General features: G+C 59.4%; 1 protein-coding gene across 2 annotated transcripts in view; it reads right to left on the reverse strand.

Moving 5' to 3' along the window:
* Positions 1–3,556: 3,556 nt before the first annotated feature.
* The window catches only part of Pxdn (peroxidasin), a 75,762-nt gene continuing 51,354 nt past the window's right edge, over positions 3,557–27,964 (reverse strand). For both annotated transcript variants that reach the window (XM_071601306.1, XM_027937767.2), the window contains 13 exons: positions 27,200–27,316; positions 25,961–26,119; positions 24,735–24,847; positions 23,835–23,991; positions 19,844–19,952; positions 19,135–19,292; positions 13,898–15,401; positions 12,300–12,434; positions 11,491–11,699; positions 7,482–7,602; positions 7,108–7,240; positions 5,585–5,698; positions 3,557–4,744 (listed from right to left, as the gene is read on the reverse strand). In XM_071601306.1, coding sequence (XP_071457407.1) covers positions 4,625–4,744; positions 5,585–5,698; positions 7,108–7,240; positions 7,482–7,602; positions 11,491–11,699; positions 12,300–12,434; positions 13,898–15,401; positions 19,135–19,292; positions 19,844–19,952; positions 23,835–23,991; positions 24,735–24,847; positions 25,961–26,119; positions 27,200–27,316 — 3,149 coding nt within the window. In that variant the 3' untranslated portion in view covers positions 3,557–4,624. The remainder of the gene's footprint in view (positions 4,745–5,584; positions 5,699–7,107; positions 7,241–7,481; positions 7,603–11,490; positions 11,700–12,299; positions 12,435–13,897; positions 15,402–19,134; positions 19,293–19,843; positions 19,953–23,834; positions 23,992–24,734; positions 24,848–25,960; positions 26,120–27,199; positions 27,317–27,964) is intronic.

The following is a 27,964-nucleotide window of genomic DNA, read 5'->3' on the forward strand; positions in this document are numbered from 1 at the left end:
CATGGGGACAGTCCAGTAGGCCTATTCTCGTCCACGTTCAGGTTCAGGCCACATCTCACCTAGGTCTGACCTACGGTTAGTCTATGTCTGAACTGTACTCACTCTGTATCCCCGGCTCTGGATCCTCTACGTAGTCTACACTAGTGTGTATCCATCTACATTATTGTTTACCTAGCCTCCACCTAGCCCATGTCAATGCCTACTCTATGCCATAACTAGATGTGAATCTAGTCTACAGCTTGTCTACACCCGGCCTGCGCCCACTGGGTCCCTTTCCTTTTCTCCATACCAGTCTCCAACCCCAGCTAGCCTTCACTGTCTGGCTCATGGGCATCCATGCTGTATGTACCCCCCGCTGTCTTCTTCCCGTCTGTCCTCGCTATGTCTAGTCTCCTCTCTGTATTTCGGGATGTACCTGCTGGCACAACCCAGAGACAGCACAAAGCATGGCTGCCAGTAGGTGCCCTGTGAACACTGCTAAAGGCTTTCAGCTTGGGAAGCAAGGGGCGTCGCCAAGCAGCTGGGAGCTGAATTGGAAAGGATTCCCAGAGAAACCAAGCACCCTAGGGGTGGGAGACAGGCTCTCAGGCTGGACAAGGTCCCGGAGATTGTCCCCCATGGACCGAGGGATGGGAACAGAGGTGACGACAGATTCGGTTTTGATAAAACACACTGAAAATGAAACTTTCCATGACCCCTAATGATACGCTCAATGTCAGAAAAGGAAAGACAGCAGCACGGGAGCCAGAGCTTCTGCTCCTTGCCAACCCCAGACTTCCTCAGGGGAAAAGCCACACCAGCTGTGATTTCATCTTAAAATCGGGAGCCATCTCACCACAAAATCATGAAAAGTTCATTTCTGTTAGGGTGAAGGCGTTCCTGCACCCGCTGTCTGACGGGTCACAGCGTGGCGGAGCTGCGGCAGGGCCACACCGTCTGGAAACTGGAACCTTCGGGAATGCTAAGTGTTTGTTTATGATGCTCACGACGTGGATAACAGGGCGTACCTCATCAATAATAACAGTAGGTATTGCCTGAGATTGCAGGAAAATTCCCAGAATGAGACTAAGGATACAATGGAGACATGCCATGAGGTGCGTTTCAGGGTCTCTCAGGATACAAACAATGGTGTGATTCCTCAAGTGTAAACAACAAGAAATATTTATCCCAAGGTTAACAATTTACACTAGCCCCCCCCCAACCCCATCCTAAAGCCACAACCGCTACAACAGCCTAGCTACAGAACCTCTCCACAGTGCGCCCTGCTCCACCTTCCCCCCACACACTGAGTCACAGTTACCAGGAAGGTCCACTGCTGGTCCCAGGAGGGGACTGCTGTGCAGTAATCATCAAGGAGCACAAACAAGAGCGGTTCCAGGAACTTCCTCCAGAGCGGCTGCAGGCTCGGTGCTCAGCAGTGCCCCTGTGCACATCCTGCCCGTCTTGCTCAGTGAGCCCAGAACGGCAGGGAGGGAACCCTAGAGCTGGAAGGGTGCAGACCATCTAGGAAGCAAGGACGCCAACGTCGTGGGCTGTCTAGTCTGGGCTTTGAACTGTGGATCAATAACCACTGACGACAGATTCGGTTTTGATAAAACACACTGAAAATGAAACTTTCCATGACCCCTAATGATATGCTCAATGTCAGAAAAGGAAAGACAGCAGCACGGGAGCCAGAGCTTCTGCTCCTTACCAACCCCAGACTTCTTCAGGGGAAAAGCCACACCAGCTAGATCAGTAGCTGAACAGTCATGGCAACGGGCAGAGGGAAATCGTTCCTTCCCTCTCAGAACACCAAGCCAGCAGGAATGAGGCGCGTCCTGAGCCGGGGCTTCCTGGCAGTGTCCCAGACTACTGGGCTGGCACGAGGAACCATAATGGGAAAAACACTCCCTTGAAGATCACTTTGTGAAGTCGGGGAAACCTTGAGGGCATCACAGGAAGGACGAGGGAGGAGCTGCTGCGGGGGCTTTGCAACCTGCTTCCTTCCGCTGGAGTCCCAGCGGTCTCCAAAGGAAACCAGACACTCCAAGCACAGATGGAGACCCACAGACGTAAAACCAGTCACTGCTGGAGTCTCCACCACCTTCCAAACCCAGACATGCCGCCCACTAGCACTGCCTCTGGGCCCGGGGCTCCTGAACATTTGTTGCATGAATGTAAATGAATGGGAATCCTGCATGTGGATGTCTTGGGCATAAATAGAAACTCCTGAAGAACCCAGCAGGAGCCTATTCAGATGCCAGGACGTTGAAGAAAACCCAGGGCGCAACCTCGGGCCTGGGGCTGGCGCGGCTGAGGTTGGGCTGACACCCCGGTGAACTGTTCAAACACACGGGTGCTCTCCTGACGCGGCAGTTCTGCAGTCTTACAAAGTTCAAGATCGGGAGAAATGGAGACCTGCTCCTGCCACACACAAAATACTCAACATCAGATCTGCCATGTCACGAAAAGAAGGCTTGCTGCCTCTGAGTGAGAGCCCATTTCATCTCAGGCCTGCTTTCCTTTTCCTGCTCATGTCACGGTACAGAACCACCCGAGACTGGGGCACTCCTGCGCAGTTGTTGAGGACCCACCTCTTTCTTCATCCAGCTTCACTGTCACCTGCACAACAAGTTGTCGCCCCAAGTATCATCTCGAGGTAGAAAGAAAGAGCCGGGCTCCCCTGGACACGGTGGGCCTTTTATTTGAACTGAAGGCGTCATTACATAGTGCAAATGTTTCTTTGGTAATGTACTGAATACAGTGAACATGAAAAGGCATTGGCTGTTGGTGACAGAACAGGAAACAAATATATACACTAGGCTTCAGGCCACAGCACGGCCCTCACCTGCTGCCAGGACACTCCTCAGGTCACCAAGACCGAGCGCCAGCTGGGGACTCCACAGGCACGTCAGTTGCAGTTACAGAGATTGACAGCCCTAGACCCTTGCCCCAGCCACGCACTGCACTGCAGCCCCTCTGTGTGCATCAGCAGGGCCCCCAGTGCAGGTCACAGCCACTCTGCCACCTGAGCCACTAGCCGTGGGATTTTAGGCAAACTCGTGAGCTTCCTTGTTCACAGAACTGTTTTAAGATATGCTCAATGCTAAATTTGATTTAATATTTCAGAAGAAATGCTGTGGCCTGGGAAATACAAGCCAGCCTTAATTTATTCTTTAGCAATGTGAGGATAAGCAGTCCAATACCCACACTGGTACACAGACCCTAGTCCACTGCCAACACCCCACGCTCTGTGCAGCAGGCCTCAGCGACCCCCTGGGTGGACACCAGGCTAGCCATCCACCACACCAACCTCCCCAGCGGGGAAGGCCCCTCCTGGGCCAGATGCTGCAAGAAGCCAGTCTTCCCTGTCCCCACGATGGTCTCACTGCATGTTCTCAGGCTGACTCCTGCCACCTGGCTCTAGACCTGGGTCCTCCGCGTCCCCTCCCAGCCAACCTCAGGCAGGGAGAGACTCAGAAATGTGTAGAAGGAAATCAGCAAGTTCAGAATGTTCCTCAAAACCCAGATCACTCCGTCTTTAGACTAAGACGGAAGGTTTTGGTCAATTAAAAAGAGACCATGAGGTATGACAGTTGCTTTTCACTAAATTCTAAAAACAAAAATTAAAAAATAAAAATAAAACAAAAGAATACTTTTGTATGATGATGTTTCTGCCATATCTACACCTAAGAAATGGGCAGGCTTCTTTTTAATATAAAACATCATGCAGTTAAAAAATACACAAGGTACGGGGATTCATTTTTTAAAGGTTCACATGATGTGGAGTCAGAGTCCCCGCGCTGGGACTCCGGTTGTCACTGCCCTGCAGAAGGACCTGGAGAGTAGGCCTTGCTCGTGGTCAGCAGAGGAGCTGGCAAGCGCACCAAGGCCGCAAGCCACTGGCCAGTGCATGGGCCTGCCAGGAGGCTACAGGAGGAAGAGGGAAGGTTTCCACTCCGGCTCCAGGAGAAAGAGCCCGTCTGTATGGTGGCCTGGTGACGTCCCTCCGTGGGAGGAGGAGCAGTCACTGACACACGGCTGCTTCGCTTCATGGTTAAATACTGAGGAGCTGAGAAAGGACCGAGAAGGTGGGGGCAGACAGCAGGCAGGGAGCGGGAGCCCGAGCGACCCGACCGGGTCCCCAGAACGCTCTCCTAAAGATCCCGTTTTGTTTCGTGCCAAATGTGATTTTCTTTTTTAGTGTGGTCTGATGCAGCCCAGGCTTCAAGAGCCTCCTGCCGCCTCTCTGTGAGGCACCCTACTGCCGCCAACACCCGTCTGCCAGTGCCTGGCCCCAGAGCCAGGCGCAGCAGGCGCTTAGAGGCCTCCTGCCTGACGGAAAAGAAGTGGTGTTATCAGGCAGAATCAATTTAGGAGCCTAAAGAGTTAACTGTGCGATTTAATAGTAGCACCAGATTTTCACTTGAAAGAATTAAATAAAACCTGAGAAGTCTAACACAGAGTCGCTCCCCTTCCTGCCTGCCGCTTCCTCCACGGAGCGCAGGTCTGGGGCGCCTGGGCTGCTGTCTGAGGCCCAGCCCAGTCCCGACACTCGAGTGCAGGGGCTCCCTCTGGTCTGCACTCCTGGTGGACTTTGTTCCTGCAAGAGCTGTACAGACCACCCGAGAGCCTGCAGGAGCTAGGGCTTCTCCTCCGTGCCTTTCTCCACACAGACTGGACAGCAGGCTCCTTCCGCTTCCACGGGCTCGGGGCAGGTGGCAGGAGGGCAGGATTCCACGAAGCAGGTGACCTGCCCGTCCTGGAGGAGGGGGAGATGGGCACAGTGTCATTTCAAGAACTGACCTGGACATGGGGCCGGTCACTGCGTATCCACGTCCCCACCCCTTGGCCTGCAGAGGCCTTCCCTCTCCTGTGACTAGAAAAGGGGACCTTCTTGGCAGGCTTCCCACCTACAGACTCAAGGTAAGGGAACCGCCACTTGGATCATGGGTGACTCACCCTCCTCCTACCCCTGATTCCTTCAGGACCATGGACCAGAGAACACCAGGAGGCCACCTAGGCCTGCTCTCCCTGTTTGCTGCCCAAAGGAGACAGGCCCAGGGTGCTTGGGTGCCCTCCCCACATCCCTGGCAAAGGCACAGCCTCATCTGCGGCGGCACCCGAGGCGCCTGGGGGTCCTCATGCTCACAGCCCCGACAGCCCCAGTCTGGGCTGCAGGTGGGCTTCTGCGGCCTGCTGGTACCCACGCCCCACTGCTCACCTGCTCCCAAAGCCAGCGCGAGCCCCATTTCCTGTGTTGCTAGTGCCCCAGGCCAGAACTGGACAGAGCCAGCGGGGCAGGTGATCACCACGGACTCTCTGGGGGAAGGAGCCCCAGCGGCTGTGTTTTCAGGTTTCCGGGGTGGACATGTTAGTGCCAGAGCTGGCAGAAGGTGGAGCTGGAGCACACAGTGCCCACTGCTTACCCTGCCCTGAGCATGGCTGCACACTGCCCGGGCCTGGGCACCAGCACTGCCTGGCAGGTACAGCTACAGCTGGCACCAAGAGGTGGCCCCTGTGCTCCCGTGGAAAGGCAGGGACAGGGGAGGAGCTGGACTGGCCCCTGACGTGTGGCACGGCGGGGGCTCTCTGTACTCACTTTGCACCCACAGACGGTGCAGGGGTCGGGTCTCCACGTGGCGCTGTTGACACGGGGCTCTCCACTGGCATCCACACACTCTGTGGTGCTGAGCCGGGACTCCAGCCTGTTGATCTGCAGCAGGGCACAGAGCGTCCCCGTCACCTCTGAGCCAGCCTCCCCCCATGAGGTGACACCTTACACTGTTCACACACAAAATTCTGAAGCACTGCTGGGAACCTCAGTGGCACTGACCAGACAGGCTCCCGACGGCCTGGCAGCCTCTCTGAAGCCAGAGGAGCTCAACAGAACAAAAAGGAGGGGACTTGGGAGCGAGGGCGCTTTCCTCCCATGACTGCCCCCAATCCAGGGCAAAGCGCACTGCACGCAGTGTTCCAAGGAGCGGTGGCGGGCCAGCCTGGGGATTAGGCCACCTTGCTTCCCACGGGTGGGGTGCTGGTGTGCACTGGACACATGGTGTCCACACTGAAGGTGTGGGTCAGTGATGCAGGAGGTGGGGGAGGCTGCAGGAGCCCAGAAGACCCTCTGAGGGCCACCTTCCCACACCCTGGCCTTTGTGCAGAGGGCCCCCTCTACGAGCAGGGAGAAGCCAAGGTCCTGCCACTGTCTGCAGCCATGCACTCCGTGAGAGGGATGCTGTGCTGTGGCTCACTGAATGCTTCCCACTCGGGGTGTCCTGTCCCTTGCAGCTGAGCCTGATCTCAGTGGTGCTCAGGTCCGGCAGAGAGAGAGCACACTCACCACACGCCTTCCTGTTCTGGGAACAAATGTCTGTGAACCCTGCCCAGCTGCAGCGGCAGCTGCCCTGACAGTGGGCCACACCAGCTGTGCGCAGAGGAGACCACCAACCTGTTGCCTGTGTGTGTCCACAGGGGCAGCTTCTTGTCGCAGCCCGCCAACCACAACAGCGGTCTCGGCCTTGCAGAGCACACCCTTACCTATGCACGGGCCAGGCTGCCCCAGAGTTGAGTGACCGCAGGCCTGTCTACCCTGCCAGGACCCTAGGCACGGGCGGCTGATCCCGAGTTAACTCAGAGGCGGGCCTGTGTGGGTCTCAACGGAGACATGCGTGTGAGCACTGAGCTCAGCACAATGACAAGGCCAGGCCTGAGCCATAGCTGCCTGAACATCTCCACATGACCAAGGAGCCAGCAGGGTGTCGCCTGAGACCCCGTCTGTAGCCTGCGGCCACCCCTCTCCAAGCAGCTGAACAGGAGTTCAGGTTGGCCTTCTCCCCAGCGGCCCCTCTTGGGGCTTCCTGAGACTTTGCACCAGCTGTGTTCTCAGCAAAGTCACCTGGCTGGTGGCCACACAGCCCATGACACTCACTACCCACTGCCTGTTGTCCCTGACCCTCTGGGAAACCCGGGGAGACGAGCAGGGCCCACAGCAGCAAGCTGTGGACTCGAGTGGTGCCCAGCAGGGTCCTCGCCCTCAGTCCTTGGAGAAGGAAGGCCTCCTGATCAGAGGAGGCAGGCGGGCTGCGGAGAAGGCTGCTGGTGGAGGGGCTCAGCCCGCCTCACCTGCTTCCTGAGCTCTGTGATGGTCTTCTGCATTTCCAGGACAAACTCTCGGAAGTCGCTGGTCGCTGGTGCTCCCGGGCGCTCCCGGGCGGCTGAGGTGGTGTTGCCCTGTAGTTCGCTGGGTTTCAGCACACTGCGGGAGGGGAAGCACAGACTCACCCACGGTTCAGATCCTGGCTCCTGAGCTCCCTGAGCACAAGGGCCGTGGCCCAGCGTAGCCCCCAGGGTGAGGCTGCAGGCCTGTTCCAGCTCCCCGGACATCCCTCCCGTGACAGCCTGGCTGAAAAAAAGCGCAGGCTGGCAGGGAGGCCGCGGCCTGTCACAAGGCATCCGGCAGCTGGGGGCCTGCTTCCAGTGTACCAAGGGACCAGCACCTTCGCATCTTCCGGGGTCGCATTCCCCGGCGGGGCTTGTCCTCCCTGTAGCTGAAGTCCAGAGACCGCCTGCCTCGGAAGTGGTAGGAAAACGCGTTGAACTGTCCCCTGGTCCTACAGTCTAAAGAGAAACCAGAAGAGGGCACGCTGCAGACAGTGAGGAACTACGGTGCATCTCATCAAATGTGAACCCCCTTTGTGGGGCAGTCAATGAACCAATTGTGGTGCCTGGGGCCAGGAAGGGATTGTGGATCTGACCTCTGAGGTCCCTAGGCATCCAAAAAGTGAGAGTGGGCCCCACTCCAGCACCCGCGATGCCACCAGGCCACCCTGTTGTCTGACCAGTCCCCCACAGCTCACCAGGCCAGGGGCTGACTCCAGAGGCTGCTGGCGTGGGGGCCCCCTCCTATGGCCCGGTGGCCTGGTGCACCTGACAACCTCCCCCACCCATCCTACGGAGGTGGGTCCACCTCTGCTCCGCCCAAGGGAGTCCCAGACACCTTCTCTGAGGCTTTTCTCCTGGGCCCCAGGTGGAGTGAGATGCTCTGGGCATGGGACCCTGGGGCTTCCCACATCATCCACACAGAGGTCAGGGTTTCTGGGGGCTTGTGACTCTGTCTCACTGAGGACCAGAAAGAAGGTCAAGGCCACTATGCCCTTTCCTGATTTGACAGCCTCGGGGGACCACTGCGGCAGGAAGCTACAAGACCAAGGCCCACGGGGACAATACCGAGGCCCTGTGGCGGGCTCTCCAGTCCCCGTCCTAGGTGGTATTCGCGGGCTGGCTAGATTGTCATCTGGAGAGGGTTCTTCAAGGATCGCAGCCCATTTCTGCCCATGACACCGCTGAGGAGGACCCTTAGCTCGGCACTGTGTCCCAGCACCCAAGCACTGGGCTTCTGGCCCTGGCCCAGCGTGCCGACCCGCCCGCAGCACCCGGCCTGCCGATCGCCCCAGAGCACACGGAGTGAAGTGTCTGAAATGGCTCAGATAAATGCATCGGACCAGCCCGGCAGGGCCCCTCACAGCCCTGGCCCCTCCTGGGACCCCAGTCCTCCACGTGTGGCGGCCAGGCCAGGCCCCGCACTCTGACACAAGGCAGGATGAGCCTGACTGGCGTCCCCTCCCTGGCAGACTGGGGTGGGGTGGGTCCCTGCAGAGTCCCCAGTGGGGACTCAAGAAGGCAAGGTGGCTCCCAATCCCAGGCACCACAGAGTGGGTGCGCCAGGGAGGGGTCTGTAGCCATGAGGTCCCCAGGGAGCAGGCTGTGTGGGGACGGGCCCCAGCCCTGCCAGGAGAGCCCCCGGGCTGCCTGGTGTGCAGGGCGGGTCTGGGCCATGCTGCTCAGGCCGTGGGCTCTGCCCTGGCTCAGGAGGCAGGAGCTGCCCGGCTGGTTGGCCCCGGTGAGGCTGGGGGAGCAATGTGAGTGGACACAGGGAAGCCGCTGTGCTCCTGTCAGTGAGCTGGACCACGCAGGGCCCAGGACAGCGTAGGCAGAGAGCCTGAGCCCAGAACCAGAATCCGTCCTGAAACCAGCCCTGCCCAGGAGTGCCAGTCCCTACTGGGCACAGTCCTCTGCCCAGGGCCCTGGGGGCTGTGAAGGAGGAGTTGCTCATCTCCCCCCTCGGGCAGCGTGCTCACAGACCCCTGGGTTTGGTGAAACACCAACACAACCCCTTAGGGAGACCCACGTCCCCAGCCAGCAGACTGACTTCACGTGTCTCCTGATGCCCGGCACCAAGCCCAGCGAAGGGCCCAACCTGAGGAAATATCAGGTGAGCTGCCCGGAGGCGATGGCTACGCGACAGAGGAGTGAAGACAGGCCGAGACTCGATTCCTGTTTAGACGATGCCACAGGACATGCAGGTGAGAGGTAAGTCAGGGTCCTGAACAGATCTGGAGCCCAGATGTAAAGCAGCACAGAGGACATCACTGGACATTACTGAACAGATGGCACAATCTGAGTGACCTCCATAAACCGCTCACGAAAACGTCCCAATTCTGACAATACACACTTACGCTACTTAGAAGCAAGGCAGTGCAAGGCCTACAATATCCTGGGCTAATACAGAAAAACATCCACATTGCGCACACGCATGTGCACACATACACACACACACACACAGTGACAGAGGGGCACTGTAGGGCAAGATGTTAACAACTGGTGAAGCTAGGTGCAGTGTGCAGTTCCTAATCGTGTCCCAATGCTCACTACAACAATTCCAAACGATTTCAGAGTGCTTAGCGCAAATGAGGGTGTGGGCGTGCACTTGCATGTGTGTATGTGTGCATGTGTGAACACATGGGCCTCGGTGTGTGAGTGTACGTGCATCTGTGTTCATGTGTACATCTGTTTTTCCCTAAGACTCCTCAATCCCACAAATAAGTCATCATTGCTACCCTGGTCAAGAGCATCAGTCACCCACCGCCCAGGAGCTGTTTCTTAGGATTCCCAGGGGCACAGGGGGCAGCCTCGGGGGCTGACAAGACGTGGCCACAGCTTAGGAAGTGTGCTGGACAGGCGCCTTCTTTGAAAGTTGAACCAACATAAATAGAAGCTGATATTCTGGCCTGTTGAACTTCAATTCTTTCTTTTTCTTTTCCTGCTATATTTTAGATACAGCTTTTGGGTTAAAATAAAAACAGATAACCTTACAAAGCATTTTTAAGCTGTGGTGGCCCAGGGCCAAGCCCACTGTTTCAGGGGAAAGTACCGGAACCAAGTGTTGGCAAGCAGCTCCTGTGGTTGTGGCTGCCCTGCAGAGAGCAGAGTGCCCACAGGACCGGGAGCACCAGCCCAGCCGGCTGGGTCTTCAGTGGAGAGCAGACGCCTGGCTCCGGTCCAGCTCAGGCAGCCAGAGGGCCTGCTGAAGTTATCAGATGGCAGAGTCCCTGCACTCGAGAGTAAAAATAGCTGGCTTTTCCCATGGCTTTCAATGGAACCATTTTCTGCCAACAGAATGGATTTCTCTGCTGTGCTCGAGCAGAAGCGTTCACGCCCGATGCACAATGAGAACACAACAGAGACAGGTAAAGGTCCCCGGCAGAAGTGAGGAGGCAAATGCTGTGACCCGGAAAACTAGGCCCCCAGCAAGCAGTGTCCATGCACGTGAAGCGTCCCACCACACACGCAGGCACGTGTGCATTGATGTATGTGTGGAGACAGGAAATCAGATCACACGCTTCCCTCCCAGAGACTGAGACCCGCCGAGGACCATCTGAACACCCAGTGGACCTGCTGCACCTGTGCTCCGGGCAGCAGGAGGAGGAGGAGGCCACCAGTGTCTGAACTCTGCTCCTCCTGAGCCCACCTACTGTGCAGGCTCCATGAGGGGAGCCTGGCCAGCATGAGGGGCAGCCCCGCTTTTTTAGGGTGCGAGTGCCAGGCTGCCTCCACGTGCCCTTCTCCACCTGCCCCGAGGCTGGGCTTCGCCCAGGGGCACTTGTGTTCAGACACTCACCAGGCTCTACAGGGAGACCAGCCAGGCCTGAGGAACACTGTGCCTGCGCCCCTCCCAGTGCTGCAGTCACTGTGGACACGGGGCCCACGGATCACATGGCCACCGTGAGGGGTGGGGCGAGGCAGGGCGGGGGGTGGAGTGGGGTACGCCCTGTGCACATTTCCCAGCGCCAGGCAGGGACCATCACTGGCGTGCTGCAGTCTGCGTCTGCACAGACGACCTCCAGCTGTTATTTCACCCTGTGCCCTGCTCCTAAGGTCTGCCGGGAGATTGTGCTGCACGGCAGCAGCCGCCTGATCTCATGTGGCCATGTCTCCTGATGGCACCGAGGCCAGGAGGAGCGGCTGCCCAGACCTGCTGCGTGTGCACAGCCCTCGGGGTGTGTGAGGCGAGAGCTCCTAGGGAGCATCTCAGGACGTGTGGCCAGTGGGCTGGGTGCAGAGGCCACAGCTACCCCACCCGTGCCCATGCCCCCCACACTGTCGGGCTGCCCTTGGCCGACACTGGAAACACAGGAGTGGGACGGGCAGCGTGGGCCCCCAACGCACCTTCGCAGCAGTCCTGCCACAGCCGCAGGTCCACGCGGGGGATGTCCTCGCAGCTGCCATAGCCATGTGGGAACTCAGCCACCCTGAACACGTCCCCTGGCACACGGGTGATGTTGTCTGAGTTGTCGCAGAGGATCCTGGCCAGGGACGTCTGCTTGAGCTGCGTCAGCTGGGCGGGGGAGAACACCCCGGGGTTTTCATACCACAACCTGCATGGGCAGACACGGCGAGGTCAGAAGCAGGAAGGGACGCCCCGGGACCCAGGAGTGGGCTGGGCTGTCTCTCCAGCAGCAGGGAGCTGGCCAAGAGCAGCAGCTGCCAAGGGGTCAGCACTGCTCACGCTTCTCCCCAAACAGAGCGGATGCAGAACCCCGAACACAGGAGGCCACCTGCCAGCTGCCCGGGCAGCAACACGGGGGACAGGCCACTTACAAAACAATGATATCTGCAAGCCGTCTGCAGAGTTACTAAGGAACAGGGAGGGTGGGCCGCCTCCCAGGCATCCAAGTACCCTAACGACGCCAGCCTAAGACGCAGAGAGGGCCAGCCAGAAGCTCAGCGGCTCTGAGGTCCACAGGGGCAGAACTGCATGGGTGGACCCACAGGCTTCCAGGAGCTGAATCCTGCCCCTCAGGCTGGGGACTCAGGGCACCTGGCCAGGTGTGGCTAGCCTAAGGAGGTGGGGCCATGCCCCTGGCAGGCAGGGAGGTCCTCATAGGTCCACCAGGGTGTAGCTTTTCCTTCTCAGCCAGGATGGGTCTCGGTGTCTCTGGCTGTCACGGCAGGCTCTGCAGGGCATCCGGGCTCACCTGTCCCCATCCCGCAGGCGCCGGAACTGTGTGCTGAGCAGGCACATCAGAGTGGGCCCCAGGCGGCTGCCAGGAACCAGGTCCTCCACCATGAGGGCCGGGAACAGGTCGATGTTGAGGGTGGAGCCGTACAGTCTGCAACAAAGAGGCAGGTCCCTTACCTCACAGGGCTGCACGCGGCAGAAAACACAGCAAATGCAAACGTCCTCATTTTTCCTTTCACTACTTTACATTATTCATAACTATACTTCACAAACAAATTCACCTTTATTTCTTTGAAGCATATATCCATTATACTTCGAAGACTTTTTTCCTACTTTCTATTTTGTGGGTGTAAAATGTACATGCCCCAACTTATCTATCAAAGATTTGAAAAAGCCAAGAAAGCAGATTAAACCACACACCCCGCTGCTCTGCAGGGAAAACCCACCATCCACTATGCCTGCCGGGCCTCTGTCCATGGACGTATGGACGAGGACCAGTATGTAGCCACAGCCACAGCTTTAACAGAATGGAACTGCATTCTACCATACATTGGAAATATATCTGCCATAATGAAATGTTTTCTAACAAAGATGCCAAAGGACTAGGAGGAAGCTTAAGTGTCAGATGACGAACTTCTTTACCAAATTCTTCCAATTCCTCAGAAATACTGGCTTACAAACACACACTGATGATTTCTACCGGTCGTTCACGTCCCAGAGTTTCACGGTTTTCAAAGGCTGTGCTGGTCAACAGGTGCCATGGTCCCAGGCTCACTGGAGTCCTAAAGGTCTGGGATCCCACGGCCACTCCCCACAGAGCACACAGGAGGCACACGTAGCCAGGGCCTCTGCCTCCGATCAGCAGGCACCCCAGTGGGCTCCTCCATGGGCACAAGCACGGCTCTGCTCCAGCCCCAGCTCCCAGGGGCCTGCAGGACACAGCTGCGCTCTCTGTTCCATGTCCAGCACCTCAGTGGGAAGCTGCTTCTCAGAGGAACCTGGAGGCTGACTGGTCTGTGCCGCACAGGGCACCCATTGGACTGCAGGGGCCAGCCGCCTGCAGACTTCCCCAGAGGACTTGCTCCCTCCTGCTCTGTCTTCTTCCCATCCCCTCCATGCCCAGGGACTTCCCATTGGCTGCCCCGAGTGCTCAGGGGTGTGCCAAGCCTGACAGCTTCCTGTGCCCAGGTGAAGGCCTACCATATCCCCACGACCGCTGCTGCTCACAGATGGCACTTGGTGGGGACTCCTGGCAAGTGGAGGGGCTACAGGAAAGCCAGATCCACCTGCCTGAGTTGCTCAGCACAGCCTCAGTTCTGGAACATTCTAGGGTAATTGGCCCTTCAGTCCAGCCACACCCTGGCTAGAAGCACAACTGGGTCAACTAACTGGGAGCTTGTCCTGGCTCAGCCAAGCTCACCTCCTGAGCAGGCCGGGCAGGTGGGCAGCGAAGACCTGGCTGGGCTCTGCCCTCGCGCCCCCGACACTTGGTGGCCAATGGCGCTCTCCTCTCATCCCCGGGCGGTGCCACACACACACAGCAGCGGCACAGCCCGTGGCCAGTCACACAGGTGCCCACACAGGAGCCAGGGCAAGCAGCTTCCCAGGACTCACCTTCGCAGCTTCTCGCGGATCTCAGGGTTCTTGATCTCGTTCTTCAGGTCCTCAAAGGTGTGGGCGGCGGACAGGTTGCAGTAGACCCTGTAGTCATGGTAGGGCGGGATGCCGTGGTCCCGGCCCCGCTGGATGTTGATGGCAGCCAGGTCGAGGGCCACTGTGTGCGCCATGGAGAAGAGCCGCTCTGTGAGCTCCGTGTTCAGCAGCTGAGAGGGCACACGCATCTTCCCTGCCACCCCGAAGAGACCCCTGAGCAGTGGATCGATGCCCCCCTCGTTCACGATCCGGAAGGGTGAGAAGAAGGCTTTGTGGAGGGGGATGTGGCCCTGCGCGATGGGCTGCAAGTTCTCGTCCAGCCTCTGGAGCACAGGATTGATGAGCGTGTGGCCAAACCTGAAGGCTGCGGTGGCGAAAGCATTGAAGATACCAGCGTTGACGTTGGGGTCGTAGCCCCGGTACTCGCCCAGCATCTTCATGCCCACCTCCCCCAGGACTTTGGGCAGCCAGTGCTGGTAGGTGATGTGCTGGATCTCTGCCCCCACGATCTTGCGGGTCTCATGGTAGATGGTGTCCCCGTCCCAGTGCGGGTTCAGCTTCAGCAACTCTGTGGCGATGCGGTTGTGCTCACGGAACCACAGCGTGTGCATGCTGGTCAGGCCCAGCTGCTCGTTGGCCCGGTGGTCCCCAGCCAGGAAGCAGGGGATAGGGCTCTCATTCTCATCCCTCATGCACTCGGTGGGGGGTCCGGTGGCGAAGGGCAGCAGGGGCTTCCCGGAGCGCTGCACGATGCCCTGCCGCAGCAGGCCGCGGTGGCTGGCCAGGTCCCGGATGCTGCGGGCCTCGTGGTCGGAGCTGCCGTACACATTGGACGCGTCGATGTAGGAGGTGAGCTGGTTGATCTGCTCCCGTGGGTACACGGAGTTCATGAGCAGGGACGTCATGCCGCTGCCGCACACGGGGCTGGAGCGCACAAAGAACATGCAGCGGGCACCGCTGCGCACGCGGGGGTCATTGGGTGGGATCATGACGGAGAAGCAGGGGGGGTCGTTGCTGCACACGGAGCTGCAGTGCTGCCCGTCGGAGAAGCGGGCCTGGCTCAGGGCCACCACCGTGGAGTCCAGGTCGTGGTCCAGGAACTGGCCCCACTGCATCAGCATGTGCGTGAACTGCTCGTCTGCCGTGACGGCCTCCGTGCCGATCAGCGTGGTGGACACCAGGCGGGGCATGGGCAGCACGTGCCCGTTGTAGAGCCGCTGGGGGTTGACGCCGCGGGGCGTGTTGAAGCCGTTCTCGTACACGGCCGTCAGCAGGCGCTCGAAGGCCGTGAGCGAGGCGCCCCACATGGGGTGCTGCAGGTTGTTGCAGGTGCCGTCGTGGGTCCGGTACTTCTGGTGGAAGCACATGTCGGAGCAGTTGTTCACTCGCCGGTGGGCGGTGCAGCCTGACAAGTTGGCGATGAGGCTCAGGTACTGCGGGGACACCAGGTCATTGTAGTGGTAACCTGCAACACAGGCAGTGCTTACCTCCTGAGGGTGCGTGGGCCTCTCTGGCTTTGGGGTAGAACTCCGCCCAATGCCCCTGCTGTTCCTGGTCATGAAGCCCTCACGGGCCTTGGGCCTCCATGCCAGCTCCACTGTGGTGACACTGACAGAGTGAGGCCACCTGCACCTTCCCATTTCCTCTCTTCTCCCATGTGGCCCAGCTTGCAGCTACTTGGGGAGAACAGGCAAGAAATACACCCCATGGCCACTGAACACCACTGCCTCCTGCTCACTGGCAGGGCCATTCCCCAGGCCCATCACTGCACAACCAAAGTCCCATCAGCTGCCACCAAACACCCCTAGGACACACCCTCCTCACCACTGCTCTAGCACGGTCCCCCCAGAGGCAGATCCTCACGATGCTTGCCTCAATTCCGAGAGCCTCCTCTTGGCGAGCCCTGGCATAGATGGCCCTCCATCTGGTCTAGGCGCTGGCTCCAGAGGGTCACTGGGCCACTCAGAGACCTTCAGCCCACCTCCCAGTCCAGACTTGCCCACCAGGCAAGTGACCAGGTGACGGCTCTTCCTAAGCCAGGGCCCCAGTCTTCCCCTCAGACTTCTGCTCACTCAGAGCGCATGTTCCCAAACTGCCCAAACATTCACAAGGCCTTCCTCAACGCTCCTCTCCCTGGAGCGTGCCTGGGATCTGCCGGAAAGCTGGCACAAGGCACGCACGTGCTCTCACAGATCACGCCGGCACAAGCATGCTGACACCCTCACGTGTGAGCACACTGAACCACACATGTGAACTTTACATGTGCACACAGGCACAAACATCCCTCCACACTCGCACCATTGTGTGAGCACATTCGTGTGCACATCTATATACACACAGGCACACTCGGATACACGTGCTCACAGGCCTGCTCACACACTTACACATGCATATAACCAAATACTGACACAGACATGCTCTTGTTCCCACGGGCACACATCCAGACACTGCGCAGAATACACACTCTTGCTCACATGCGTGCACACACATATTCTGACACACTGACACAGACATGCATTCTTTTTATTTTGAACCTTGGACTCAACCCAGTGGCACTTAACCATTGAGCCACATCCCCAGCCCTTTTTACTTTTAATATGTTTTTAGTTGTCAATGGACCTTTATTCTATTTATTTATTTTATGTGGGGCTGAGAACCAAACCCAGTGCCTCATGCCAGGCAAGCGCTCTGCCACTGAGCCACAACCCCAGCCCCAGCCCTTTTTGGTTTTTGAGTCAGGGTCTTGCTAAGTTGCTGAGGCTGGCCTTGAACTTGTGATCTTCCTGCATCAGCCTCCTGAGCTGCTGAGATGATAGTGTGGCCACTGGGTCTGAGAAGGCATGTACTCGTGCTTACACGTGGGCATGTGCACATATTCGGAGAGGGCACAGGATATACACTCTTGCTCACACACATGCAAGAGACACTGATACAGGCATGCACTCTTGCTTACACTGTGCACACATGCACATATCCAGACACATGGAGACAGGACCCACACACTTGCTGAGTACTGAGCCAAGACTCCACGTTTCCAGCTCTGCAGGCAGCGTACACACGGCCTTAGAGGAAACGAAACTGCTAGTGTCTGTAGGAAATGGCACCCAGAACACACAGCAGGTGGCGTGAAGGAACCTGGGGAGGCTTCCTAGGCCGGGGAGGGGAGGAGCTCTCAGAAACCCCGGGAGAGCAGAGGGGATGCGGCCTGGCTGCCTACCTCCCTGCCCCTCCGCAGTGCACACCTCCCGCAGAGAAGAACCGAGTCTGGCTGCTTTCACAGCTACAGCCGGGGAGCCTAGAAAACCCTCAGTCTTGAACCTCAGAAGCACCAAAAACCCAGAGAGCCAAGAAGGAAAGTCTTCCTTCCACACGTCTGTGCTGCAGCGTGGGCCTCGGGCCTTGCCTGGAGCATGCTCACCTTTTCCCTGGCACTGGCCATGGGCTGACGTCCTGGCAGCCCCAGCAGACAGCAGTAGAGATCCCCGCTTGGCTTCTCAGGGCTGGGCTCCCTGCGCCCCCGCCCCATGCCAGGCACCACAGCACGGAGGACAATCCCATTTCTCTGCTAGAAAACCTGGTGGCTCTGAGCCCCTTCCTGGCAGGCAACAGCCTCCCCACCCCTTCTCCCTGCACCGTCCCTCTGCTCCGGCCACACTGACTTGCCCACGTCCTGCCTCGCAGCCTGGGCACCTGCGGTTCCCTCATCCCAGGAGGCCTCTCCTCTTTGGGGTCCCCAATCAAGTACCATCTTCACTCTGGAATGGGCCTGCCCCCAGCAGGGCTGCCTGCCGCTGCTGGCTCCCCGGGGCTGGTCTCCTGGCTTGGCACCTGTGCTTATCAGGAGTGCTGGGCCTTCGGGGCGGAGGGTTTCCTTTCTTTCACGTTGCCACATCCCCAGGCCTGGAGATGGAGCGTGTGCCCCAGCCGGGGTGGGGGATGGACGGTGAGGACAGCTCCAGCTGCCACTCAGAGAAAAGGCCAGTGTGGTGGGGCTGTGGGGGTGCTGTGGATTTGTGCCTTCCCGGCCCTTTCCCTAACTAGCACGGAGACATACGAAACTGGCAGGGAGCTGAGCAAATCTGAACAGGGCAGATTTGCAGCTGGCATCCCCAGGGGCTGATCCTGCAGGGCCACAGGGGCGTTCCAGGCTAGGGGTAAGAAAGGCAGCCAGCAGCACGCAGTGACGTCTGGCAGCTGTCTCCTTGTGCTCCCTGAGAACGACATGCCATGAACAGAGGAGCCACACCTGAGCCTGGGGGAGGGCTGGGGTGCCCAAGAACACGCGGCCTCTGCCGCACCCACCCCCGAGCTGTGCCCAGCAAGCAGAGGTGCCCAGAAACCCTGGTGGAAGGAGACATGCAGCCTGCAGTCCCACGTGGAACACCAGGCTGTTCCGTCTTCCCAGGCCTCCAGTAGGGAGGCTGGATGCCCCAAGGACAGAGAGGCAGCGGCTGCCGTCCACACGTCACCAGGCAGTGCCTAGAAGCTTCCGCTCTGGGACAGGACAGGATGAGGACCGCCCGTCGTCACCCAGCTCCACAGAAGTGCCGCAGACCTCACCCCATGCCTCTTTCCTCTCACACGGTCACGGGCAGCCATGTTAAGCCCTAAGTCACCTTTTGCCATGATCGTTTAAAAAGCCTAGGGAAAATGGCCTGGAAACGCAGAAACCCCAGGAAGCCGCTCTGACGCAGCGTGGGACGGCTGCTCCCTGTCCCTCCTTCTGTGTGCAGGTGAGCAACAGGGCAGGACCGAGGTCTGCGGGGACTGTCGGCGCCACCAACAGGACAGAACTCACACTCTGGTCCTGCACCAGGGCAATGGTGGGCAGGGCAGCGGGCAGTTCACACTCGGCACCCACCCCAGCCGCCGCCTGGGCTGGCTTTTCAGACGCTGGGAATCTGCAAACACCCACGCGTGGACACAGCACCCACGCGTGGACCCGCGATGACCACAGACTGCGCTCGAGCCTCCGCCCACGGGTCACCATGCTCACAGGGAGGCCCTGGTACAGACAGCACGGACAGGCCTTTACAGCCTGGTCATCAGGTTGTGCACACCACAGCCCCCGAGGCCCAAAGCAGAGCCCCAGCCCCGACACTGCGTGCCAGTCGCCAGCCTGGGCTGGAGGTGCCGGAAGCCCCCAGGGCTCACGTGTGGTGTGGGGACGCTGCTCAGGGAGGGGACGTGGTACTGACTCGTTCCGTTCAGGTCGACCATCAGGCCATGCTGCACGTGCTCCTGGATGAGCTGCAGGGTCCGCTCGAATATCTCTCCTGCTCGGGCTTGTCCCACGGTGTAGGGGTCCCTCGGGTACCGGAACAGGGCCAGCAGGTCATTGGGAGAACGAGGCCGGCTGGCAGGAGTCGGGAGAGAGGGGCCATGAAACACGGTCTGGAGTCAAAACCCGCCAGAGTCCAAACGGGCTGGCGCTATTATGTGTCTCTAGGGCTACTCTGGACAACAGGAGGCACCGTACCTGACTCATCCGAAGAGGAAGGCAAGAGAACAAGGACAGACAGACAAGAGCCAGAGACACTAAAAACAAACCATTAATAAGGCATCAGAGAAGGGCACAGGGCATTCCGACCGAGGTGCAGAGAGCAGCCGGCTCTGCCAGCACAGCAGGCGCGGGCTGCCTCCGAAGGGCTCGGCTAGGCCACCTCGTCCAGTGACACTGAGAGCCTCACGGAAGCCGTCTGGCTGCGCTTCAGCGTCCACCTTCTATTAGGAAAGGACACGTCCCTGTGTCTCCCAACACCCCAGTCAGAGCCGTGCTGTTAGTGACGGTGGCACTCCAAGTTTCTCTGGGGACTGGACAGGGCAGAGCTGTGTGCGGGGCCGTGGGCTCTCCACCCGCACCCAGCCAGGGGACCCGAGGCCCGCCCCGCCCGCCCCGCCCCGTACCTGTCAAACAAGTGCGTCCGCGTGGAGTTGATGGCCCTGTCCACAGTTGCAATCGCTTCCACAATGGAGGTGGCGACAAATGGGTCCCCGTTTCGGCTGATGTCGGGAACTGGGGAGCACAGAGTCACAGGTTGCCAGGAAGCCACCACGTGACTCACCAGACCCCACCCGGACGCCTAGTCACTGGGACGTCACCCCTTCCATCCCACCCAGAGCTCAAGCCCAGGGACGGCTGGCTCCACCAGAGGCTGCCCCCCCAGGACAGCGGCAGCTGAGGACTCCACATCCCAGGGCACGAGGGGCGTGACCCCAAGAGCCTCAGGAGGCACCTGGAGGCCCCAGGGGCCAGCTCTGGGGCCTGCGGCCGAGCCCAGCCCCTCGCCTCCTTGAAGGCTGGCCTCCACCGCCCACGCCTCAGCCACTGCCCTGCCATCAGCCACCTCCACGGGGTGCTTCCCTGCTCAGGCACCCAGCATGGCGCACAGCGCACAACCACACACCACACCACACCACCACACCACACCACGCCACACCACGCCACCACATCACACCACACAACACCCTACCACGCCACCACACACCACACCATACCACGCCACCACACACCACTCCACACACCACACCACCACACACCACACACATACTACACCACAACACACCACGCCACCACACCACACCACACCATACCACACTACCACACACCACACCATACCACGCCACCACCCACCACACCATACCACACTACCACACACCACACCATACCACACCACCACACACCACACCATACCACGCCACCACACACCACACCATACCACACCACACACATACTACACCACCACACACCACCACACACCACACCACCACACACCACACACATACTACACCACAACACACCACCACACCACACCACACCACACCACGCCATACCACACTACCACACACCACACCATACCACGCCACCACCCACCACACCATACCACAGTACCACACACCACACCATACCACAACACCACACACCACTCCACACCACACACCACACACCACACCATACCATACCACCACACACCACAACACACCACACCACACACATACTACACCACCACACACCACACCACCACACACCACTCCACACCACAACACACCACACCACACACATACTACACCACCACACACCACCACACACCACACACCACTCCACACCACAACACCACGCCACCACACACCACACAACACCCTACCACGCCACCACACACCACTCCACACACCACACCACCACACACCACACACATACTACACCACAACACACCACGCCATACCACACTACCACACACCACGCCATACCACGCCACCACCCACCACACCATACCACACTACCACACAGCACACCATACCACGCCACCACACAGCACACCATACCACGCCACCACACACCACACCATACCACGCCACCACACACCACACCATACCACGCCACCACACACCACTCCACACCACAACACACCACACCACACACATACTACACCACCACACACCACCACACACCACACACCACTCCACACAACAACACCACACCACCACACACCACACAACACCCTACCACACTACCACACACCACACCACAGCACCACACACCACACCACACGGCACACACAAGAACAATGTACGCACACCACATAACACACACATACCACACCACATGGCACATGCAGCACAGTGTACACACCACACCACCACACACGGCACCACATGGCACATGCAGCACACAGCACACACACGCAACACAGCACACACTACAACACATGGCACATGCAGCAGTGTACACATACCACACAGCACACACCACAGTGCACACATACAACACACCACAGACACCAGTGTACACACAGCTGTGTACAAATGCCACACACAGCACACCATACACAAACACCACACCACACACAGCACAGTGTACACACACTAACACAACACACCACACAGAGCACACCTTATACACACAGCACACACACACCATACTCCACAAAGCACACTATACACACCACACTACGCACCACACACAGCACAACCACACACGCACTTAGCCCTCTACTCAGCTGCTGTGAGCGGAGCTGGCCAGGACCGGACCTGGTTCCCGCCAGGCTGCCTCAGTGGCGGGTGGCTGCAGCTGCGTCCCACTGGGGGCGGGCAGGCCCGAGGGCCAGGCCGCCCGACCCACGTCTCTCTGCAGACTTGCTCTTGGCTGGGAAGACCCAGTGCAGAGACCCGGGGTCCTCCGCCAGCTGCCAGCGCACTCCTGCGGCCCCGACGCCTCCTCCCCCTCCTCCTCCCCCTCGGGCGCAGCGCCTGCCCTCATCTCTGCGGGAGCACGGCCTCCTCAAGCAGGCTTGGGTCTCTGGTGCCAGCTTTTCCCTGGTCACTCGGGTGTCTTTTCACCAGTTGTCCTCCCTGCCTCACTGGCTGCTGGCTCACCCCGAGGTGCAGGGCCAGTCCCAGGTGACCTCACCGTCCCAGGACCTAACTTCTCCTTCATCTCTCCCTGGGGCTCCAGAGCCGTCCATCCAAAGGGCCTGCTGCAGGCCATGGCTCACCGTCCAAATGGCCCCTGACCCTCCTCTTCCCAAACTGGCCTCCTTTACTGAAAATGGCACCAAAGGGCTCCGGCTGGCCCTGCAGTGGCTCTGGGCAGCATCCCAGGACCTGGCCGCGCATCTCCATGCTACCAGCACCTGTGAGGTGAGGCTGTCGTGGGACTCGGGACCGTACTCCTGCGCCGGTGGACAAGCCTTGCCCACGGCGCAGTGGCCCCTGAGAGGAGGACGCTCACAGCTCTATCCCATGGGCATGTCCCAGTGGCTTCCCACATGCCCAGAGTGGAGGCCACACTGCAGCAGGCTGGGCAATGAGGCCCAGGGACTGGCCCTGCTCAGAGCCTCCCATGTCCCAGCCTCCGTTCACGGTGACTGGCACCTGCTGCTGCTGCCCTCGCAACTGGGCAAAACTGACCCCCTCATCCACCCCGAGCAGAGCAGCGCAGGCACCAGGCAAGTGAGCAGCTGTGCTCACATCCCAGAAGCCCGTGAGTCTGGGATTCAAGTGGCTCAGGAGAACCCGCCTGGCCCAGCCTCGTCAGGGGCACACCCTGAACAGGCCACACCCACCCCTGTCTGCAGCCGATATCTTCAAGCTAAAAATTAAGTCATTTTAACTGTGTTCCAAGCTCTGTGTGGAGGGGACACACTGTCCCCATCTGTTCTCAGGAAGACCAGCCACTACATGGACGCAGAAGGCAAAGCTGGGGCCTACCGGAGGCCAGGAGGTGGACTGTCAGTGCCCAAGACCTCAGGGGCGGGCGAGAGCCTCTTATCCAGGGGCCCTGAGCATTTTGAGCAGGCTGGCGGGCGGCAGGCGCATACCCAGAGGCAAGCCCTTGCAGCCCAGGGGCCCAGCAGCAGTGCAGGGTCAGGGGATGTGGGAGGCAGGTCGGGTGAGAGGCCTGCAAAGCTGCCTGTGGAGCTGTGCCTGTAACCATGGGACTCACGAAATCCCTCGAGGAAGGGCTGTCAGGGACCAGGACACATGAGGGTGGGTGTGAGCAGGGCAGTGCCTGCAGATGAGGTGGAATCCATATTCCAGGCCACTGACCAGATCAAGGGAGAGGACTGTCCAGGCACATGGTGAGGGAAGCACAGGACGTGCCCGCACATGTGCAGCTAACCCCAGAGACGCCCTGCACGAGCACAGGGCCCTCCACAGAGATGCCCCTGCCAATGGGGCTTGTGACCACCTTGCAGAGGGTCGAGACAACAGGGGTGCTACCAGAGGTGCTCGAAAAGAAGGCCCAGCCACACCCTGACAGCTGTCAGGGCTGTGGAGTAAGGACGGCCGTCCCCTGGATCATTCCCCGTGCCATTCACCTGGGGGACAGGGCTGGCCTGTGCACTGTGCTTCTGGCTGGCAGAGCAGGACACACCCCAAGCTCCCGGGCACCCCGTACCATTCACACTGAGCACCATGCCCACCGAGGCGTATCCAATCGTGTTCCGGGCCACACATTCATAGCGACCCACATCTGCGGTTCCAACGTCATTGATGGTCAAAAATCCTTCAGGGCTGATGTGAAACTTCCCACTTTCTGTTACCTGAACCCCATCCTGGAGCAAAACAATAAAAACAGTCTCAGCAACAAAGCTGAGAAACCAGGGGATTTTCCTGAGAGCGGGGAGGGGCGGCCGGGACTGCGGGACAGCGTCCCAGGCTGTGCGCAGAGGGGCCCAGGACTCTCACACACCTCTTGCAGGGGCAGAGCCTGGTACCAGAGAGGCTTCACCACAAGCGCAGGGACACTCGGGTAACTCCCCTGGGCTACAAGCTACGGTGGCAGGGCCCGGATAGAGGGGCACCTGGGACTGTCCCTGAGTGAAGGGTGTTTGGGACCCAGGACAACTTGGAGACAGAAAAGACAAGTCACACGTCAGGTCCAGGTGTGCGTGGAGAAGGCCACAGGCTGAAGGAGCTGGAGGGGGCCAGGACATCATTGGCCTGAGAACTGTGCCCTAAGGGGAGCCTGGCATGGCCACCTGTCGCCCAGGGAGCACTTCCTGTCCACACTGAGTTCAATTAGCATTTTTGTATTGGATTGAGTAGTGACAGCAAATTAAAAATCAATTGATCAATCAAATAATGAGCACTGTCTTTATTGTCCATGAGGCTGCAGACCTACAGAGGGGCTTGGAGGGAGAGGGAGGACCTGCCACATGCACCTGCTCCTACTAGGAAGGGTATCCCTGAGAAGCCTGCGACACAAGCCTTTTTCTGCTGCAGGAAGTCTGTAGAAGGTGGCAGCCTGCACCCTTCCGCCCACAGAGGAGCCAGGTGGGGTGGCTTCAGCTCCTACCTTGTTCCAGGTGATGGCCGGCTGTGGCTCGCCCTGGGAGCTGCATGGGAGCTGCACATTGGTGCCCACCTCCACCGTCAAGTCGCTGGGAACGCTGGTGAACACTGGGGTGACTAGAAGGAAGCACGGACGGCAGAAACCCCACCTCAGTCACGCCGACCCAGAGGCTATGGGTGACAAACCTCCCGGCCTCCCAGTGGCAACCAGGAAGAGCAAGGGGGCCAGAGGGACAAGAGGTGGTCTGCCCCCACCCTCCATCTCGCTGCTTCTACCCTGGGCCCCAAGAGCAGCAGCACAGGTGGACAGCAACTTGGTCCTCTGCAATAGCCCCCAGGACTCCCCATGCCCAGGTGCCCAGAGTGCCCTGACCCACACCATGGGCAGGACAGACTGCTGGGCTGCACGTTCCACTGGGCCATCGGCTTAGAGAGCCTCTGCTCGCAGGCTGGAGAGCCATTCGAGAAGGGAGGGGCCACCAGCGGTGGGCTGGACGCCTCTCAGAACCCCACTGCCTGCACTCTCGCTGAGCAGGACAGGTCCTGACAAATCAGGGACTTGAAGGGCAGATCCATAAAGCCCAGAGCCCACCCAGAGGGTTGATAAGGGACGAGGCCCCCAGAGGCCCCCAGGATGCTCTCCTGGTCTTGATTTGATCTTCTCAGGGCAGCCAAGGGCCCTGAACATACCCTCTGCCCTCTGCCCCATCTCTGTGCATGGCAGGTGTAGCCTGAGAGGCCCGGTCCTCCTCAGCTCAGGGGCCTTTGTGCTGGAGACACTCCCTGACCTTTCCATGCTGGTCTACCAGGAGGGAGCGGGCAGCTGGGCCTCCTCTATCTAGAGGAGCAGGAAGTGAGACTTCCAGGAGGCCCAGGGAAGACAGGAGCCCAAGGGCAAAGGGGAGAGGAGACAGTGTGCCTGGGGACAGCCCGGGGTCTGCAGAGCCAGACAGTCCTCAGCCCCACCAGGCAAGGGCAGCTGGGGGTCCTTCCCCAGAGTCCCCGGTGAACCAAAGGGAAGCAATGGGCTTCCCATCAGCAGGTCACTTAACCACGCTCAGTGCAAGCACCACTAAGACAGAGCGAAAGAGCCCGGGTGGGCTGCTACGGAAACACCCTGGGAACACGCTGGTGGGGAATCAAACACGAGGGGGCGGGGCGGTGGCAGCAGAGTGGGCTGCAGAGATCCCAATGCCGGGTCCAACCCCTCACCCCGCCCGCAGCGCCTACCTCGGGGCTGCACGGTCAGGTGCACCACCACCTTCTGGGAGCCGATGATGTTGACGGCCTGGCACTCATACTGGCCCTGGTCGTGCAGCGCCACCCCCGAGATCCTCAGTGTGCCTGAGGACAGCACCAGGTGCCGCCTGTCCACAGAGAGCTGGCTGCCTGCAAGGGGGAGCGTCAGTCACACGGCAGGGGCTGGGTGAGGCAGGAGGCGGGCCGCGGGGCATCAGGACTTTCTCTCTGGAAATGGCAGCCTTGCAGGAGCTGGGCTTCACCTGGGCCAGGAGGAGGCTGGTCCCAGCTGGGGGTGAGCAAGTCACCCTCCACCCAGCTGACGCCCTCAAGTGCCCAGGTGGGAGGCCACGCACACTGTGGGATCAGCTCAGGGAGGGATCAAACACAGTCCTGCACCTGGCCACTCCCAGCAAAGGGGCTAAGAAGAACCCACAATGGGGGAGAATAGGGGGTCAGGACTGCGTGGTGACTCTCAGGGGCTGGAGGGATTGACCCTAAGTGTGTCTGAGAAGAGAGAACAGGAAAGGAGCTGGGGGCTGGAGCACTCAGAAGCCCGGGCTCCCCCAAGCAGGGGCCTGGCACATTCCTTTGTGGAGAAGCCTCTCCAGAGCCCACAGGGTAGCTGCCTGAGGACAGGAATATGTCTGTCCTTCAGTAGCCCTGAACTGGGTCCCTTGGTGGGACAAGTGGACATGGTAGCCCTCTGTTCAAGCCAGGGTGGCTGGGACGGTGTCTGGAAGGACGCCCCTGGGCTGAGGACAGAAGGCTGGCAGTCTGGGGCAGATGTGTCCCCAGCAGCCTGGGTGCCTGCACGCCCCCAGCCCCATCCTGCTGGGCTGTGTGCCTCTCCCAAATGTGGCTGGGGGGACCCAAGAGTCACACTGTTGGCAGCCAGACACCAAGTGGACAGAGGGCATCCGGCACTCTGGGTGTCAGAGTGAGCATGAGGCCGTGTGCTTCGGCATGTGCCATGAGGGACCCAGAGAGCTGCATCCCTCATGCTATGAGATGGGAGGCTTCTGACTAAAGGCAAGATGTATAGATCCAGGAGGCAAGCGCCCCAAGTCCCTTTAGCAAGGACAAAGCCTCGTGGCCTTCTGGCCACCTGTGCTGTGGACCCGTGGGGCATGGCCTCTGCTCGCCCTGTCTGGGAGATGCCAGGTTTGCAAGAGCTGGTTTCTCATGTCCTGAAGCTGTGGGCCCTGCAGGCCCGGGCTGGTGTTTTACCTCCCTTGGTCCAAGCGATGACTGGCTGCGGGTTGCCTGTCGCCTCACACTGGAAATCAACCGTTTGACCCTCAATGACCACTCTGTCCTCAGGAGTCACAGTGAACTGCGGAAGAGCTTCAGAAGGAAGAACATTTAAATGGGCAATGAAGGAGCGCACCGGACAAAAACGCTGCACCAGGAAGTGCCCAGGGCTGCAACAGGACACACCGTGGTGCACTGTCCACCTGCAGGTGTGAAAGGGGGAGGCACTGGAGGAAGACCCAGGCAGCAAAGCAGAAGGAACCCAGAAAGAGGGGTGTGTCCTCAGCATCACAGAGAGGTCTGCACTACAGCTCTGTGCACCAGCAGACGCAGCTGCAATGTGTCCAGAGAGGGAGGACAGGGTAGCTCAGCCTTGAGACAGACCAGCAAAAAGACACTGGTTCCTTCATCTAAATTAGTGTTTGCAAATGTTAAAACCCCACCTGGTGCAGTTGGGTGCAGTGGGAAGTTGTCACCGCTGCTGATGACAGCAAGCGACGGGCAGAGTGGAAGCCCATCTCACAGAAGGGCCAAGCTCAAGGAAGGAGAAGCCCACAACAATGGCCTTGGGCACAGGGAAACAGAGTCTCAGCTTGTCGGGGGCAGGACCCAGCTGGAGGAAGAGCCGTGGGCAAGGGAACGAGTCGTCCACAGTCTGTTCTTGGGCATTGTTCAGGGCTTCCTGACGGACACCCCACTTGGCATCTCATCTAAAAGTTCTTACTCAGTTTAGGATCGACT

The sequence above is a fragment of the Marmota flaviventris genome, chromosome 14 (genome assembly GCF_047511675.1).
Source record: "Marmota flaviventris isolate mMarFla1 chromosome 14, mMarFla1.hap1, whole genome shotgun sequence".
NCBI lineage: Eukaryota > Metazoa > Chordata > Mammalia > Rodentia > Sciuridae > Marmota > Marmota flaviventris.